Genomic DNA, 19,553 nt, shown 5'->3' with positions numbered 1-19,553 from the left:
GGCCGAGCTGAAAATCCGGAAATAGGATGAGGAAACTCCAATAGGCACATTGCGCTTGCGCAAGGAGGGGCCGGAAGTCAAGGGGGAGGCAGAGGTGATTCCGCTTCCGTCTCTAGTTTTCCTCCAGTGTTTGGGTTTTCTTCGCGGCTGCCCAAGATGAACCGATTCTTCGGAAAAGCGAAACCCAAGGCTCCGCCGCCCAGCCTGACTGACTGCATTGGCACGGTGGGCACTCGACCACGCATAAATAGACTGAGGGATTCTGACTTTCCCGACCCCGCCCACCCTCGGCTCCCGGCTCCTACTCCATTCCATTCCTGGTCCCGGACACCTCGGCCCTCACCACCACACCTTCATTCCTGTTACCCAGGTCATTCCTGACGTCACAAACCAGGGACCCCTAAGCCATCAGTGTCTCGCCCTATTTGCACCCAACCCTTTCTGAGGCCCATTGCCGTGTTTACTTGCTCTTTCCTTTTCTTCCTACCCCAACCAGCCGTAGGCCCGCATCCTTCCCACTTCAGTCCTAACCTTTACCCCTCTTTTATCCTTCATCCCTCTCCCACGTCAGGACCCTCAGCGTGATATCCTAGGTCCACATATCCGTACCCCGTATGATCTTCATAACAACAAGTTCAGAACTCTGGCCTCTCACATTAAGCCACCACCCTTTATCTAAGCGAATAGCATTAGCTCTCAGCACTAGACTATTTCACACATCTTCTGGTTGAGTTCCCAGCCTGACTAGTCTCCAGTTATAGGGGAATGTCAACTCAACCCAGTGAGTCTCAAATATTTTTCTACTTAAACACACTTGAAAGGGGCCCTGGACTATGAGAAGCTGAGGGGTGGAATATAGTTTATAAAGCTCCCCAGTGTTTCTGACTGGGAATGTCCCCCTGGTTCAGAACCACTGTTTCCCACCCTTCCTTCCTCTCCTGCTTCTTCTCATGTAAGTATATTGTGATAACTACCACTGTTTCCTTAAGGTGGACAGCAGGGCAGAATCTATTGACAAGAAGATTTCTCGACTGGATGCTGAGCTAGTGAAGTATAAGGATCAGATCAAGAAGATGAGAGAGGGTCCTGCCAAGGTAAGGGTGATGGCAGGTACAGAAGGCACTGTGACAGCCTAATTTGAGCACCTGTGGAAATAGGGCCCAGTAGTAGGGGCTGGTGAGGGATACAGAAGAGAGACTAACACTCTGGTAAGGAGAAAATATGTGACATTGTATCCTTCAGGGAGGGGAGTTTGCAGCCGGATAGGAGAGGAGGGCTGGGGTTTAGCCTGGTGGAGAGAAGATGCTGACCACATGTCCAGAATCACATACATGAGAATTAACATGTTCTACTGAGAAGGTGGCAGTCTGGAGAGTAGAGCTGGGACGTGCTCAGAACAGTGAGTTGCCATGCTGGTCAGGTTAGGTGTATATAATAGACTGGTTGAGGAATGCCATGCTGGGAAAAAGTACTGAACTCAAGGCATCTGGAGACCAGTGTTCTGTCTAGCCGTGACCATCATAAAGTCACTTAATATCTATTTTCCTCTACTATTGGTAGAAACATAAATTACTATATTTAAGTGCATGGACTGTGGATATAGAACTATCTACTTTTTTTCCCGTTTCTGTAACTTATTAACTATTTGACCTAGGATAAGTTATTTAGCGTCCCTGAACCTCAGTTTCCCTATCTATAAAATGGGGATAATATCTACTTTATAGCATGATTATTAAATGAGGTAATTCATGTGACCTACATAACAGTGTGTCTGGTACATAGAAACATTATTTGTGACATAATATCTGCTTTTCCTTCTTCATTGGAGGAGACAAATAAAAAGATTTATGGAACAGTATAGAAAGGGAAGTGACAAGAGGCTTTTCTCAGCCGTCTTAGTTGGATGGCATGGAATGAAGAGTGACCAGAGGCAGGAAAGCACATCTGGACTTGAGATGAAAGCCTAAACCATGGTGGCAGTCATGAGAATGACAGGGAGTAATCAATTTGAAAGTGAGTTCTGAAAATCAGTAACAAGATGACTGCATGTAGAGACAACAGAGAGAAGAAAGGTAAGGTTGATTTAAAGCTTCTTATTCTAGAGAAGTAAGGGATTGGTGGGACCATTGTTAGTAATTTCCAAGGTGAGAACAGGTTGAGGAGTTTGGGCATGTTGAGTTTGAATGGATAGCAGGATGTCCAAGTTGGGAATCTCCACAAGGCAACTGGATATACAAAACAGGCACTATTGGGGGTGGCCATGGAGATAATATGCACTAGGAAAAGGGAATATAGTTCAGTACCCTGAGATGTGGGATGCAAAGACAGACAAACTGAGGCTTAAAGACTGCTTGGGAGGTGAGGAAGAGTCCAGGAGCCACCATGTCTGCAACTTTGAAGAAGAGAGTAAGTATGTAAGTCTGAGGATATGGGAGATTTTACTGTATGTTTTCTACTTCTTTTCATTAAAATCTGTTTTTCTCCCCAGAATATGGTCAAACAGAAAGCCTTGAGGGTTTTAAAGCAAAAGCGGATGTAAGTTATAAGTGTAACCTCCTTTCCTCCAGCAGGTTTAACTAAAAGGGGAATGGTCTTTTAGTCTTCAGTTTTTCATACTATTTTATAAACATTCTTGATTCAGTTACAAATTTCATTTACGTATCCAGTAATCTGGGCTTTTCTCCCCCTGCATGTTCAGTATCTGTTGCAGCACTGTCCATGCAGACAGAACTTTTTGCTACAAGAGATGTTCTATATATGTGCTGTTCGGTACAGTAGCTCTTAGCTGCATGTGGCTGTTGAGTGTTTGAAATGTGGCTACTGTGACCAAGGAATGGGAAGTTTTCATTTTATTTAATTTTAACAATTTAGGTAGCCATACGTGGCTAAGTGGCTTCTGTATTGGACTGCCCAGATCTATAGGGTTCTCCCATTATTTATTTAATTAGAGTATGCCTTTTTATTTCTTTTTTGGTTATAAAATTGAGAATCCTGAATACTTGTTCCCTCCCACTAGAATAGACTTAAGGATCCTGAATTATTTTAGGTGACTGTGTCTCTGTATTTGAGCAGAAGCCAGATAGCATCTTTGATGCTTACCCTTGTGGGCTGTCCAGCTGACCCTGACCTTCTGCAGGGCTGCAGGGGTCAGATGTATTTAGCTAATAAGGAACCAGAAAGGTTGTTGATATCTCTGTTTTTATTTTTAAAGTGTCTTTTTATCAGATAACACCTTCGTCCTTTTAGATTAGACAAAATTGGAAAAAAATTATAATGCCTAACTTGGTGAGAGTTTGGTAAAAACTATTTCCTTCCTAGTAGGTAACCTGCAGTATTTAAGTAATAATATTCATTATAGATGCTTAGAAAATTCATAAACGTGAACAGAAAAAAAGAACACTTACCTAGATTCCTACTACCAGAATTAACCATTTTTAGAATGCTAATTTCTTAGAGTTTCTTTTCTCTGCTTGTGCATGCATGGTATATGTGCATATCGCTTTTTAGAAGAAAAAATGTATTGTGTATATATAGGTTGTCCTTCTCCACTTCACGTTACATCCTGAGCATTTCTCTCCTTTTAAATGTTCTCTGAAAATGCTATACTTTTTAACGGAGTGGTGATATTCTACCATCATTTGCCCGCACCATGAATTGACCAATTTTCTGCTGGTTGGATAGATAGATGGTTTCCCGATATTGTATAAAGACCATAATGACATAAGTCTTTGAAGTAGTATTTTACTTTGATGTAAAACTTCATTTAAAAAAAAAAAGGGGGCATCTCGGCAGCTCAGTTGTTTAAGCGTCTGATCTCATGGTTTGTGGGTTCGAGCCCAGCATCAGGTTTTGTGCTGACAGCTCAGATCCTGGAGCCTGCTTCAGATCTGTGTCCCCCTCTCTCTGCCCCTCCCCCACTCATGCTCTGTCTCTGTCTCTCTTTCTCTCAAAAATAAATAAACATTAAAAAAGGGTTTTTTATTTTTTTAATGTTTTTTTTTTAATTTATTTTTTTTTATTTCTAGGAGAGAGAGAGAGAGACAGTGTGAGCAGGGGAGGGTCAGAGAGAGAGGGAGTCACAGACTGAAACAGGCTCCAGGCTCTGAGCTGTCTGTCAGCACAGAGCCCGACGCGGGGCTCAAATCCACGAACCGCGAGATCGTGACCTAAGCGAAAGTTGGACGCTTAACCGACTAAGCCACCCAGGCGCCCCAAAAAAGGGTTTTTTAAAACATATTTTGAGCACCAGGCATTATATCAGGCCAGGTGGATTACCTAATTATGGATACAAGATTAATAAAATACAATAACCCATCCTCAAGGAGTTCAGTCTACTAGAAAAACAGTTTAGTTATATGTACGCAGAGCCTTAAAAATAATCTTCCCTTCGGGCGCCTGGGTTGCTTAGTCGGTTAAGCATCCGACTTTCGCTTAGGTCGTGATCTCGCGGTTTGTGGGTTCGAGCCCCGCCTCGGGCTCTGTGCTGACTGACAGCTCAGAGCCTGGAGCCTATTTTAGAGTCTGTGTCTCCCTCTCTCTCTGACCCTCCCCTGCTCAGTCTGTCTCTCTCTCTCTCTCCTAGAAATAAAATAAAAAATATATATATATTTATTAAAAAAAAAATAGTCTTCCCTTTTACCCCAAGGTTCTTCTGGGAATTTATAATAAGAAATCATTTGAAATGTCATAATGACACATTAAAGACTATATAGTAACATAGAAAACAGCAAAGGTATTAAGTGGAAAATTAGTCTTATAACTAAGATACAAAGACAAAAGACTGGAGGCATACATCATGATACTTGAGTTAGAGTGATTAAATGGTTTTTGCCAATTTCTCTGTGTATTTAATTTTTTATAATTTTTTTAAAGTTTATTTATTTACTTAGAGAGAAACACAGAGCATGAGTGGAGGAAAGGCAGAGAGAAAGAGGGAGAGAATCCAAAGCAAGCTCTGTGCAGCCAGCACAGAGCCTGACATGAGACTCAATCCTATGATCATGGGATCATGACCTGAGCTGAAACCAAGAGTCGGACACTAAACTGAGCCACCCAGATGCCCCTGAAGTTTTTTAAAAGAAATTCTTATTTAGTGTTATAGATACTTTGTTCCTGAGGATTTCTTTATGGCTCACATTTACCATTCTTAATTGATTCTGAAAAGGTATGAGCAGCAGCGGGACAATCTTGCCCAACAGTCATTTAACATGGAACAAGCCAATTACACCATCCAGTCTTTGAAGGACACCAAGACCACGGTACTTCCATAGGACCTTTTCCTGTGATTTTTTTTTTTTTTTTTTTTTTTTACTGTTGTGTTCTTTTCCCATAGTATTTAAAAGACCGTTTCACTAACATGGCTTCTTAAACCATTGTATTCTCTCTTAACCTTTTTTTAGGTTGATGCTATGAAACTGGGAGTAAAGGAAATGAAGAAAGCATACAAGCAAGTGAAAATTGACCAGATTGAGGTGAGATATATATATATACACACACACACACACACAATATACTAGTATCCTAGTTTCTGTAAAAATGTAGTATACTAGCTTTGGAAAAGATCTAAATGAATGTGAATGTGATGGGAAGAACACAGAAGACAGACTGAATCTTGGGCTTGCCATTTACTAATAGAGTAACGTTGAGGTAGGGTACCAAATGTCTTCATTTCCTTGTTAACGCCAGGATCCTAATGCCACATATGGTTATTATGAGGATGAAATCAATGAGCTGGTCTGTCTACATACATGATTCCTGGAATATAATAGGCACTCAGTGAACCCCCCCCCCCAGTTTCCTGTTACTTCTGACTCACTGAATGATTTTGAGTCTGTTTCTACAGTTGTAAAGTAGTGATATTGCTACCCATCTCCCAGGATGGTCACAAGTATAAATGAGGCTAAATAAGTCTGGTGCTTACCACACTTTTTGGTGTGTGTTAGCTGATTCCCTTTGCTAGTAATTCTCTTTAGATTTTTTTTTTTTTTAATGTTTTTTTAAATTTATTTCTAGGAGAGAGAGAGAGAGAGAGAGACAGCGTGAGCAGGGGAGGGTCAGAGAGAGAGGGAGTCACAGACTGAAACAGGCTCCAGGCTCTGAGCTGGCAGTCAGCACAGAGCCCGACGCGGGGCTCGAACCCACGAACCATGAGATCATGACCTAAGCGAAAGTCGGACGCTTAACCGACTAAGCCACCCAGGCGCCCCAATTCTCTTTAGATTTTTAATAATAATGTCATTAGGCTTTTAAAATTAACACGTCTTTTGAGATTGTGCTTTGGCTGGGAGGTGAGCCCTAAGCACTTGGCTCCTCTTACTTCTGTCAGGTGAACAGCCCAGATGGTGAGCAGGGATAGCAGAGGGAGTGAGTGGTGAGTGGCCAGAGGAAAGAGGCTTTCTGCAAGTACAATGTGGTCTTCACTTCTATCCTTGAGTAGAATGTCTCTTTGTATGAGGGGCAGGGACTTGGTTTTGTTCAGTTACATCCCATGCCTTGAACAATGCCTGGCCATAGTTGGTGCTCAGAAAGTTTCTGATTGATGAGCAAATGAACAAGAGACTATTAAAGGAGCTAAAGCAGTTGCCCGATTTAAGCAATATTTGTTGGTTGAATACTTATGATCTTCCTAGCATCTTACTACATCTGAAGAGGTATTCTCTGAGAGTGCTGATCCTCAGTACAAATGATATTCCTCCTTTTTTCAAGCACCTCTCATTACACTGCCTGTGGCTTTCTTCTAGTCCTCCACCAGTCTCTGGTTACAGAGTTAACACTGCTTACAGTGACATCTTCCAGGATATTTACTGAAAAAAATGTTCCACGTATGTTTGTCTTATTCGTATAATGCTATTTGGTAATATAATGAAACTGAATTTTATTTTCTGTTTCCTTTGTTTTATTTATTTATTTTTTAATTTTTTAAAAAATATTTTATTTATTTTTGAGAGAGAGATAGAGACAGCATGAGCAGGGGAGGGTCAGAGAGAGAGGGAGACACAGAATCTGAAGCAGACTCCAGGCTCTGAACTAACTGTCAACACAGAGCCTGATGCAGAGCTCGAACCCACAAACCATGAGATCATGACCTGAGCTGAAGTCAGACGCTTAACCAACTGAGCCACCCAGGCGTCCCTGTTTCCTTTGTTTTAATTAGAGTTCTTTACAATAAACAAAACAGAAACTATAATTTTTCTGTTGTTTTGTTTTGTTTTGTTCTGTCTCTCCATCTTTTACCTGTAGTTATCTGTCTGGTTCCCTATCTAATTATCCTTTTCCTGTCTCTTAGTAGATTTGCCCACATGGGAGGTAGAGAGCTCCTTTCTTTCCCTTTTGGTGTCTATATCTGTCTGTGTCTGTCTCTGACTGGACTATATATTTTAAATTTCATTTGTTTTCCTAAAATACTTTATAAAACATTCTGTTTGTTAACTCTCATTCTTTTGTATTTTGCCTGTGTGTTTGTGTGTTCCTTTGTTTTTAGTGTTCCTATTTTTCAGTTTCTGCACATCAAATCTAGTGCTTGTATTTGTTTATATTACTTTTGTGTTGTTTATCTGATATTAAACTTGTTGATTTTTTGTGTGCTGATTTGTGTGTGTCTTTCATAAAGTCTATTGCCAGGAATCCTATTCATAAGTGATTTGGGGAGACTTGTCTTAATACGTGATAGCATGGCAGAGCTTTACCTAATTACTTACTCTGTGCTTTCACTCTCTTTTTATTTTAGTTTCAGCTAGCACTTCTCTGTACAACAGAATATTACATGTGTGCAACATGGTATCTTGGCACTTAAAAATACATAAAAGCATAGGGTTTTCTTTTTTAAAAAAGTGTTTTTCGGGCCATTTGGGTGGTTCAGTCAGATGAGCGTCCAGCTCTTAATTTTGGCTTAGGTCATGATCCCAGAGGCATGGGTTCAAGTCCTGTGTCAGGCTCCATGTTGAGCATGGAGGCTGCTTAAAATTCCCTCTCTCTCTCCCTCTACCACTTTCCCCTGGTTGTGTTCTCTCTCTCTCTCTCTCTCTCATCCTTTCTCCCTGCCTCCTTCTCTCTCAAGTTAAAAAAAAAAAAAAGTTTTTTGGGGGGTGTCTGGGTGGCTCAGTCAGTTACGTGTACGACTCTTCATCTTAGCTGAGGTCTTGATCTCATGGTCATGAGTTTGAGCCCCATATTGGGCTCCACACTGGGTGTGAAGCCTACTTTAAAAAAAAAAAAAAAAGAAAAAGTGTTTTTCATTTTACTTCTGTCTTCCTCACCTTTTTTTTTTTTTTTTTTAATTTTTTTTTAATGTTTATTCTTGAGAGAGAGAGAGCACAAACAGAGGAGGGGCAGAGAGAGAGGGAGACACAGAATCTGAAGCAGGCTCCAGGCTCTGAGCTGTAAGCACAGAGGCTCGAACCCACACAGTGAACTGAGCTGGAGTCAGACACCGAACCTACTGAGGCACACGGGCGCCCCTGTTCCCTCACCTTTAAATGGAAAAACAAACCTCTAATTTGTGGACCAGGAGGAGTTTTTCAAATGTTTTGTGGGGCACCTATGTGCCTCAGTCAGTTAAGCGTCCAACTTTGGCTCAGATCATGATCTCACGGTTCGTGAGTTTGAGTCCCGCTTCGGGTTCTATGCTGACAGCTCAGAGCCTGGAGCCTGCTTCAGATTCTGTGTCTCCCTCTTTTTCTGCCCCTCCCCCACTCATGCTCTGTTTCTCTCTGTCTTAATAATAAAAATTAAAAAACATTAAACCTCAAATGTTTTGCATTGCTTTAAACATTCTGAAGGATAAATGGTGCCAATTTGGACTTTCTGTATTATCAACGCTACTCTCTGCCTTCTCTGGAATTTTCAGCATATGATGAGCATATTGTTGCCCTGCATATCCTTAACACAATGGAAGATATGTAGTATTAAGTGCTTAGTGTTTCACATGTATTACTGCAATAAATCCTTTGAGGTATGTCTATTAATAATCTTATTTTCTGGACAAGGAAGTTAAGGCTTAGAGACTTTATTTCTCATTGAGTAAGGCAAGATTTGAGCTCCAGTCTGTGCTCCTAGCCATTATATTAGCTGCCCTTTATTATGCTGTAGCACTTTTCAGATTGCTTTTTACATTATTTCTGGCCTTGTAGTCTTCTAGTTAATCACAGATCATTCACAGATGACTTACACTCTCAGTCAGTTATTTTCACCAGCCTGGTCTCGGATATCAAGCCTATCCTGATAACATTTCTTTTTCTCCATCCAGGGTCAGCTCAGTACAACTTTTTGTACCACCCAATTGTTTCCACTGTTGTCTTTTTTCCCTACGCAGCAGTCAGTCTTTGGCTGATTTAAGATTAATTCGCTTGTCTCTATTATTTCCTTTTCTCCATAAACTAGAAAAATGTTGATAGTGTAGATGCTGAATTTAATGTTTTAGGTAAACTTTCTGTAATGACAGAGACTAATGGGCATCTATTCTTGCAGTAGGACTTTAGATTTCCATGAAGCACCTTAAATTCAACTGCAAGATCACCAATTTAATTTTTTTTTTAAGGTTGTTATTGTTGTTGCTGTTGTTGTTATCGTTATCTCTATACCTAGCTAGCATTGGGGCTCAAGCCCATGACCCCAAGATCAAGAGTTGCACACTCTTCAGACTGAGCCAGCCAGGTGCCCCAATTTAATTCTTCCTTAATTTTGCTTTAAAATGTTTTTTTAATGTTTATTTTTGGGAAAGAGAAAGAGAGAGATAGAGTGTGAGCAAGGGAGGGACAGAGAAAGAGGGAGACACAGAATCTGAAGCAGGCTCCAGGCTCTGAGCTGTCAGCACAGAGCTTGATGCAGGGCTCAAACCCACAAACTGCGAGATCATGACCTGAGCCGAAGTTGGAAGCTCAACTGACTGAGCTACCTAGGCGCCCCCATTCTTCCTTAATTTTGAGTTCACATTTTGCCACCAAAAAGGAGGATTATGTGGGTCATTGGCATTCACAGTTATTATTATGAGAATCTTCAGTTTTGTGATTTTTAAATACTTCCTTAAGCTCTCTCATACTTTTAATTGGAAGGGGCATTCAGAAATTATTCAGACTTGTCCTTTAGAGGAGCACCTGGTCATGTGTTGACTAAAAACAGTCACTAGGCAAGGACTGGGTTAAGGGAAGGGAACTAACAACTGTTGAAAACTGGTATGTGGTTGTCATTTTATGTAATTATCTTTTTCAAAATCACTTCTGAAATTCAGAGGAGAGAGTGGGGTGGGGGTTAGAGGAAAATAGTAAAAAAGTAATGAAAACTGTCATAACATTTCTACAAGGATTTACAAGACCAGCTAGAAGATATGATGGAAGATGCCAGTGAAATCCAAGAAGCACTGAGCCGCAGTTATGGCACCCCAGAATTAGACGAAGATGACCTGGAAGCAGGTATGTTATGAGAAAAGCAATTGAGGAGAAAAAAAGTCTTAGAGTCTGAAAGGAGTAACTACCTGGGATCTTCTTCCAAATGCTAGAGACAATTCTAGTGAGGGTTCTGTGAGTGTTAGTTTATGTACAGCCTCTGGGCAAAGAGCTTGTGAAGCTGGCGTGTCAGATTTGCATGCTCCACTACCAACTCTGGGACAGATAAACTCTGGAGGAAAGTCTAGGCAAAGGTGTCTGCTCACCTGGTGCCTGGTATCTAAGCACTGCCTTTTCCCACCATTTTCCTTTTGATTTTGCTCTTCCTATTTTTGGGAGCCCTCTCCCTCAGAACAACAAAGCGGATCAAGAAACAGTCACTGGCAAATACTTCGTGTGCATCTGCCATAAGCAAGGTACTGTGTTAGGTGCTAGGAATCCAACATTGAAGAAGGCAAATATGGTCCCTGTATTTATGAAGCTTCTGTCACCAGGAGTAAGACACTATTTGTTTCAAGTAATTAATTACAAGAGCACACAAACTGTTGGGAAGGAGAAGCGTGGGGTACTGTGGAGCACATAGCTGGGCAATCTGTCTTATTTGGGAGTAGGGACAGACATGGGTCCTGAAGGATGAGTAGAAGTTAATAGGAAAATATGGGAGGGGTTGTTGCATGGCCTCAAGGAGAGGAGCCTTTACCCAAAGAAAATAAAAACACTAATTTGAAAAAAAGTACATGCACCCCTATGTTTATTGCACCACTGTTTTTAATAGCCAAGATATGGAAGCAACCCAAGTGTCCATCCATAGATGAATGGATAAAGAAGATGTGGATATATACATACGCATGTGTGTGCATGCATACACACACACACACGAATATTTTTTTTTTTAATTTTTTTTTTTTTTAATGTTTTATTTCTAGGAGAGAGAGAGAAACAGTGTGAGCAGGGGAGGGTCAGAGAGAGAGGGAGTCACAGATTGAAACAGGCTCCAGGCTCTGAGCCGGCAGTCAGCACAGAGCCCGACGTGGGGCTCGAACCCACGAACCGCGAGATCATGACCTAAGTAAAAGTCGGACGCTTAACCGACTAAGCCACCCAGGCGCCCCATACACACACACGAATATTATTCAGCCATAAAAAAGAATGAAATCTTGCCATTTGCAACAACATGGTTGGATCTACAGGGTATGATACTAAGTGAAACAGAGAAAGAAATACCATGTGATTTCACTTAACATGTGGACTTTAAGAAACAAAATTAAAAAAACAGTAACAGACTAGAAACTGTAGAGAACAAGCTGCTTGAGGAGAGGTAGGTGGGGGACAGGAGAAATTGGTGATGGGGTTAAGAGTACACGTACCATGATGAGCACTGAGTAATGTACAAAATTGTTAAATCACTGTATTGTACATCTGAAACAATATAACACTGTGTGTTAATTATACTGGAATTTAAAAAATAAACAAAAATTAAAGAAAAGATGATAGCAACTGAGACTAAGGTGGTAGTAGCAGAAACAGAAAAGTGGATGTGGAAGGAGGGGAGGTCAAGAATGTCTGTCGGGGGCACCTGGGTGGTGTAGTCAATTAAGCGTCCAACTCTCGATCTTGAATTAGGTCATGATCTTGCAGTTTGTGAGTTCGAGCCCTGCATCAGTCCCCGCACTGATGGTGCGGAACCTGCTTGAGATTCTGTCTCTCCTTCTCTTGCCTCTCCCCCACTTGTTCTCTCTTTCTCAAAATAAATCAAACATTAAAAAAAAAAAATGTCTGTCAGTGTCTAGCATGAGTAACTAAGTAGATGGCAGAACCACCTCACACTGGATTTTCTGTCACATGATTCCTGTCTCAGTTTTCCTCCTCCTCCTCTTTCTTATACTCCTTCTTCTCCTTTCTCCTCCTTTCTTTCTCCCCCCTCCCTTCCCCTCAGCCCTTCCCCGTTATCCCCCATTCTGTTTTTGCCTAGAACCTTTTATTTTCACATTCATTTATTTTATTTCCCATCCTGAGTTTCCCCTGCTGTGTCTCTATCTGCTTTTGTCATTCTTTCTGGTCACTTCCAACTCACTTTACCATAGACTTATTTTTAAAGCTTGATTTCATGTGATGGTCACTCAGTATTCAACAATTTCATGCCTCCTTTCACTGCCTTCTCTCAAGTTCATCAATAACTGAAAGAAAATTCTTTTACATTTGTTATTGTCCAGATTTTCTAATTTGAATTGGCCAACTGATAGCTATATATAGACTCTCATGAAGACTAGGGCCTTGTAAACTTGTGGGGAATGGTTGTTTTACTTTGATTTGTGTTTTTCATAGATTTTACCACATCCGTTCCCTTGAAAATGTCTTAAGATGGTGATCTTTTATTTTGAAAATAGATATTAATCATCCTTTCCCCAGGCACCTGGGTGGCTCAGTTGGTTAAATGTCCAACTTCAGTTCAGGTCATGATCTCAGGGTTTGTGAGTTTGAGCCCCGCATCTGGCTCACTGCTGTCAGCCCACAGCGTGTGTCAGATCTTCTGTCCCTCTCTCTCTTCCCCTCCCCTGCTTGCATTCTGTCAAAAATAAAAAATTTTTAAAAACCCTTTTCCCTTTGTTTTGGAATTTATGTCTCATAATAATTTGGCTAACTTTCTTAACATTAGCTGCCAATTTTCTTCCATAACGTTTTTGAAATGTCAACTGTTTCAATCTCAGAGTTGGATGCACTGGGTGATGAGCTTCTGGCTGACGAAGACAGTTCTTACTTGGATGAAGCAGCATCTGCACCTGCAATTCCAGAAGGCGTTCCCACTGACACAAAGAATAAGGTGAAACCTTTTTCTCTTTATATTTGCTATGCAAAATGAGAAAGGTTTTATGCTTGATCACCAGTTTGGGAATCTACAAGGCAGTCTTAAGTTCAAACAGAAAAAGTCCATCCTAGTCCTTGTTTTGGGACACCTTGAAAACCTAGTTTTCTTGCATTGGACCGTGGACAGTCTGTGTACATAGTGTCACTGAGGCCCAGGAATTATCCTTGTGAGTTTGCACTGGGTGCCATTTATAGGTTTCAGACAGTATTTCCTGGAAAAGCATTACCAGCACGTGCATGAACCATGCTGGGCAGCAGTGTGAAAGAAAGTTATTATATCTTCTGTACACACTTCTTAATTGTAGGGTAGACTTTTTTTTTTTCTTTCTTTCTTTTTGAGCAGCAGGCAAAAGTTTATTAGTGTCTAAGATTAGAAAGGAAGAATAGTAATGAAAGCTCTCTTTACAGAGAGGGGACATTCAAAAGTGAGTGCCCCAGGTGGGTTTTTTAAAATAGGGAGTAATAATTTCAGTATAAAACTTGATGTAGAAAGATTCTCATTAACAAGGTAAAGAATCAGGATACCTGGGTTTAAGTCTCAGCCACTAACTCACTATGAGACCTTGGCAAATCACTTAACTGTTTTGAACTTTTCTGATCCTTGCATCTGTAAAATTCAGGTAATTACAATTATTTCACATAATTGTCTAAGTTAGACCAAGTTAGATCTTGTATGTAAAAGGACTTCACAAACTGAAAGCCCTGTCCGAAGCTCATGGTTTTCATTTTTCTAAACAGGTAAAATTTTGTTGCTTATGAAGTCCTGTTCACTCCATCTTAGTTCCTGGTGTAATGTGTCATTTTTTTCTCTTGCCATTTTTCCTGTTTGCCTTACCTCCTTGGTGTTTGTCTCCGAGTGTACACATTGAATGTGCACAATCCTTGAGTGAGAGCCAGTTTCACCTCTGCCTTTGTTTACTGTATGACTTGGAGCAAATTAGAAATCCTTGTTTTCTCTCAGAATCTCATCAGTTTTTCCTGCATGTGAAATGTGGGGGACAAAAGGTGGAGAGTAGATCATTTCTCAGGTCCCTTATAGGTAATTTCTATGAATGTGTATCTTCCCCCTACTGTACCCCTCTCTACTTCCTTGAGTCCAGGGTAATCTAACTTTTTCTACTGCTCATTCCACCCCACCCCTGCCTCTGGTCATTTCAAGGCTCCAGGTTTATAGGTTGCTTTTTTCAGCATACCTAAAATTATTTTTTTTTAATTTTTTAAGTTTATTTATTCATTTTGAGAGAGACAGAGCATGCAGGGTAAGGACAGAGAGAGAGGAAAAAAGAGAATCCCAAGCAGGCTCCGCACTGTCAGAGCAGAGCCCAATGTAGGGCTCAAACTCATGAAATATGAGATCGTGACCTGAGCCGAAACCAAGAGTCAGACATTTAACCGACTGAGCCATCCAGGCACCCCTGAGATAATTTTTTTAAATGTTTTATTTATTTTTTAGAGACAGTGCATGTGTAAGCAAGGAGAGGCAGAGAGAGGGGGAGACAGAGGATCCAAAGCAGGCTCTACACTGACAGCAGTGAGTCTGATGTGGGGCTCGAACTCATGAATCATGAGATCATGACCTGAGCTGAAGTCAGACACTAAACAAATTGAGCCACCCAGGCACCCCTACCTGAAATGATTTTTATCAATGCTATCTACCGCAAGTTACCTTTTCAGTACCCTGCAGCATCTATGTTATTTCTACTTTTAGAAGGTCACAGATTCCTGAGTTAAATATGCCATTGAGATATGGTTTCTTAATTGATACTAGTATCACTGTTTCCAAGTTTATAGTAAAGTATAATGTGGAAGTGCCCTGTCCTAGGGCACTGCTCCTTTAAGGATTGGGAAGCTACAAAGGATAATGGTCCACTTTAGGAATCAGAGTGAAAATGCGAATCTGGAGGCAAGGACTGACTCCTCAGCCTTTCCTCCCAGACCCCTCCTAGGTTTACTCTTTAGCATCTCTTGCTCTTTCCCTCTTCCTTTACCCTGCAAAGGACCACCTCTTTTGAGCTTTTCCAATCTTTTCTTGGCTTATCACTTCCCCCTTTATCTTTCATGAAAATGCTTTCTAATCTTCTCAGTGGGATTTTGGTGTTCACTGATTAAACACTTGGAAATGATTTTTGACTACTAAATATTTGTGATCGTTTTGTTTTACCGATTGAAAAACAGTGGCACTATACATTGCTTTCTTTTCACAGGATGGAGTCCTGGTGGATGAATTTGGATTGCCACAGATCCCTGCTTCATAGACTTGCATCATTCAAGTACATTGTGTAAAATAAACACATATTGTGGGACTAGGAAATATTCCTCTTTCCAAATTTACCATAACAGATTTATGTTTCTTTCCTTTCTTCAAAGGAAAGGTCAATTACATTGCTCCTTTATTTTTTCCGTTAAGAGACTCATTGTTTGGGGGATGCTTTCTTCATACTAAATTTTTATGTCTTTTTTCTTATGAAAGACTAATGTACTTAAAAGTACCAGTGGCTATGTATGACTTGTTTTCATTTATTAATAATAATTTGAAAGAAAACGAAGGAAATTGAATCTTTACATTCTAAGATAGTGTAACTTCACAATCTCAAATTGATGATAAATTGATAAGATGAAGATGAGATTATTGGGACCGTTCATATTATGATCCAAAACCATTTTCTATTGTGGTATTGTAGGTTGGTTAAAGTGATAGCCTTTTTGATGGGTTTTATTGTGTCTTGTGAGTAAATCATTACTATGTCTGATATTGGAATGGAATTATCACTACTGTATCGTGACTGGATATTTTGATTCTGTGGTTCCCTCAGTATTACAGCCTGACTTGTAATCAATAATGACTATTTCTTGATATTTAATGTGTATAGGACATTTATTTATACTCAATAAATATTTTTCAAAAGGATATAATTTTAATAATATCACTTCAGCCTAAAACCTCTCATACAGGAATAATATAATTTTAATGTTGATTCAGCCTAAAAATCCAACTTAACTGCTAGCATCAGAGGAAGGAATAAAGAAGAATCCAGGCCTGGGCCCTCATCTATGGTGTAATAACTACTACGTAGCCTACTCACTTCACTAAACTTCTATTTCCTTATTAGTAAAATCATGCCCACTTCACAAGGCTTTTGTGAGGAATCATTGAGGTAATGGTCATGAGTACAGTTGACCCTTAAAACAATACAAGTTTGAACACGATCCCCTTCTACATGGATTTTTTGCAGTACAGTATTATAAATGTATTTTCTCTTTATTATTTTCTTAATAAAATTTTCTTTTTCCTAGCTTTATTGTAAGAATACAGTTTATAATATATGTACAAAATATGAGTTAATTGTTTATGTTACTGGTAAGGGTTTTGGTCAACAGTAGGCTATTAGTAGTAGTTAAGTTTTGGGGGAGTTAAAAGTTACATGCAGATTTTCGACTGAGCCCTATTCCCCATGTTGTTGAAGGGTTAACTATACTTTACAACTTGCTATTCTTATATGAGGGATTATTAACAACAAAAACAGAGGCTTCATTCTTTTCTTGGAAGGTGCCAGGAGTCCAAACTCCTGCCCAATTGCAGGGTCTTTAATGATTCATTTGTGCAGACTAATCTCACCCTCTCAAGAAGCCTTTGTACTAGTCATCATGACCTTCTGGAAAGCTTCCTTGGCCTCTCTATAATTTCTCACTCAGCTCTTTAAATATTTCTTCCATTATAGTTTCTTTTTTTATTTTTTTAATGTTTTATTTATTTCTGGGAGAGGGAGAGAGAGAGACAGCGTGAGCAGGGGAGGTTCAGAGAGAAGGGGAGACACAGAATCTGAAGCAGGCTCCAGGCTCTGAGCTAGCTGTCAGCACAGAGCCCGATGCGGGGCTTGAACCCATGAACTGTGAGATCGTGACCTGAGCCTAAGTCAGACATTTAACTGACTGAGCCACCCAGGCACCCCTCTAAGACTCATTTCTGAAATCCTCATCTCTCTGAAACACTAGCTATAATGCTGGTGTTCTTTTATCACTTTTATTTACTGAGCTCAACTATTCTTAAGGCTTTAACAACTACTAAAGCTATACTTCTATCCCAGATCTTGCCCCTGAGTTTCAGAATCCTATTCATATCCAGCTTTTTGCCTAACAATTATTTGGATGTTCCAGAAGCCCCAAAACACGTCACATTCAAGTGGCCAAGATAGCCATTACCTTTCCCTGAGACTTGAATCTCCTCCTCCTATTTTCCCTGTCTCAGGTAATGGAACCATTATCCTCCATCATTGAAAACAGAAAGCTCTTAGGGCACCTGGGTGGCTCAGTTGGGTAAGTGTCCGACTTTGGCTCAGGTCATGATCTCACGGTTTGTGGGTTTGAGTCCCGCGTCAGGCCCCATGCCAACAGCTCAGACCCTGGAGCGTATTTCAGATTGTGTCTCCCTCTCTCTCTCTGCCCTTCCCCCACTGGCGCTGTCTCTCAAAAATAAACATTAAAAAAAAAAACCCAGAAAGCTCCTGAGTTACATTAATGCCTGCATTTTGCCTCACCCTACACATTCAGTTAATCATCAAACCCTGCTTTTAACTCTACATGTTTCTCAAATCCAACCCCTCCTCTCCTTTTCTCTTTCAATTCTCCTTAACCTAGACATCCATCCTATAGTCTTTTGGAATTAATGACTTGCTTTCTCTTCATGCAGTTTTGCTTCTTTGAGTCCATTCATCATAGCTATACTTATCTTTCTAAAATACAAATCTGGCCTAGTCACTACTTAAACTCTTTCATGGTTCCCTGACACCTCCAGCAAGGCATACAAAGCTGCCTGTGACTTGGTCCCTGCCTCTCTATAATGGTTTTTGGCTTAGTTCTTTCAGAACAACATTCTTTCTTTTACAGAACTGCCACCCCAATTATAACTGTGTGATTATTGCAGAAATACCAATTAGAGACCAGGCTGTGACTGTTGAAGTTCTTCCCTTGATTTATTAAATGGGAACTAGGGGAAATGCTTTCTTCTCCCAACCCCTAAATTCTTTGTCAGTATGGGAAGCTTGAGATATTGAGCCTGGAGGGGACCCAAGATGAGAGACTGAATGAAAGAATCCTTATGGCACTGAGCCAGACTTCTGATCCTTGAGATTCCCAGAGTGCTCCAAGTCTCTGCAACTCTTCCTCTAATTCTATGAACTCTCTGAGAATTCTGCCAATAAACCCCTTTTTCTGCTTAAACTAGTTGGAGTTGTGTTCCTGTCACTTGCCAATAAGAATCCCAGAAATTTCTCTGCAGCCTCTCTCTTTGCTTTGTCCCACTTTTCAATGTTCAATGCTGTAATAATTGCTTCCACCACCCCCCCCACTCCCCCATCCACCGTAAAGTCATGGTTCCCTGCCTCTGACCATACAGTCTCCTTTTCCTGGAGATTCCTTAATACTTGTATCATTCTGCTAATTCTTGCTGTACTGGGAAAAGAACAAAAGCCAGGCCTTGGTCTGTGTCAATCTTGGTGAATTTAAAGAAAGTGGAGAAGATGAATTGTGTGGCAAAGTGCCAGGCACAGCATAGCCTATGGTGATCACTCCACCAGTACTTGGCCCCAGTCAGCATCTGTATTCATCATCTCACCTGTTAACTATTAGAAGCTGAATTGAGTGCTGGTTGTCTCCTTAGGTTATAATCTATCAGCCCTAGGAGTTTAGCAAGGGCGAAGGAGATTGGAATGATCTGATAAGAACGTAAAAGTTTGGCACTTCAACCTGTATTATCTGTATCCCATAGCTTTCCTTTTATATTTTCCTAGCCCATAGATTTTAATATAATTAATCTGAATATGGTGTGGGCACTTGGATTTTTAAAAGTTCCCCAGGTAGTTATATGTAGCCAGAGCTAAGAACCACTGCCCTAGGATGCCTAATCAGTTTGAATCTGTTTTCATGGACAGTCTGGGCTGTTGCCATCGATTTCTGCAATGGGAAGATACTCAATGACTGCCCTCAGGCAGAGTTTTCATCCAGAGAATAAGCTGGGAAGTATTCGCTCCTCTTCTATTTTGGGGGAGAATTTGTGAAGGATTGGTGTCAATTCTTTGAATGTATGGTAGAATTCACCAATGAAGCCATCTGGGCCTGGGTTTTGTTGGAAGCTTTTTTTTTTTTTTTTAACTAATTAAATCTCTACTTGCTATATAGTTCTATTCAGCTTTTCTATTTTTCTTGAGTCCATTTTGGTAGTTTGTATACTTCTAGCAATTTTCCCATGTCATCTAAGTAATCTAATTTGGTAGTACAAAGCTGTTCAATATATGTGCTGCCGAAGCGAGCACA

General features: G+C 40.4%; 1 protein-coding gene across 1 annotated transcript; it reads left to right on the top strand.

The window, feature by feature from the left end:
* The first annotated feature begins 6 nt into the window (after nt 1-6).
* CHMP5 (charged multivesicular body protein 5) lies at nt 7-16,152 on the top strand. Its single transcript, XM_039247086.1, has 8 exons — nt 7-225; nt 990-1,094; nt 2,489-2,535; nt 5,165-5,258; nt 5,400-5,471; nt 10,298-10,406; nt 13,088-13,200; nt 15,449-16,152. Exons 1-8 carry the CDS (start codon nt 157-159, stop codon nt 15,497-15,499), a joined length of 660 nt encoding a protein of 219 aa, XP_039103017.1. The 5' UTR covers nt 7-156; the 3' UTR covers nt 15,500-16,152.
* The last annotated feature ends 3,401 nt before the right edge of the window (nt 16,153-19,553 follow it).

This window comes from Hyaena hyaena, unplaced genomic scaffold, assembly GCF_003009895.1.
Source record: "Hyaena hyaena isolate Hyena2069 unplaced genomic scaffold, ASM300989v1 scaffold_289, whole genome shotgun sequence".
In the NCBI taxonomy this organism is placed as follows: Eukaryota; Metazoa; Chordata; class Mammalia; order Carnivora; family Hyaenidae; genus Hyaena; species Hyaena hyaena.
Note: the sequence above shows the minus strand (reverse complement) of the source record. Positions and strands in the feature narration are given on the sequence as shown.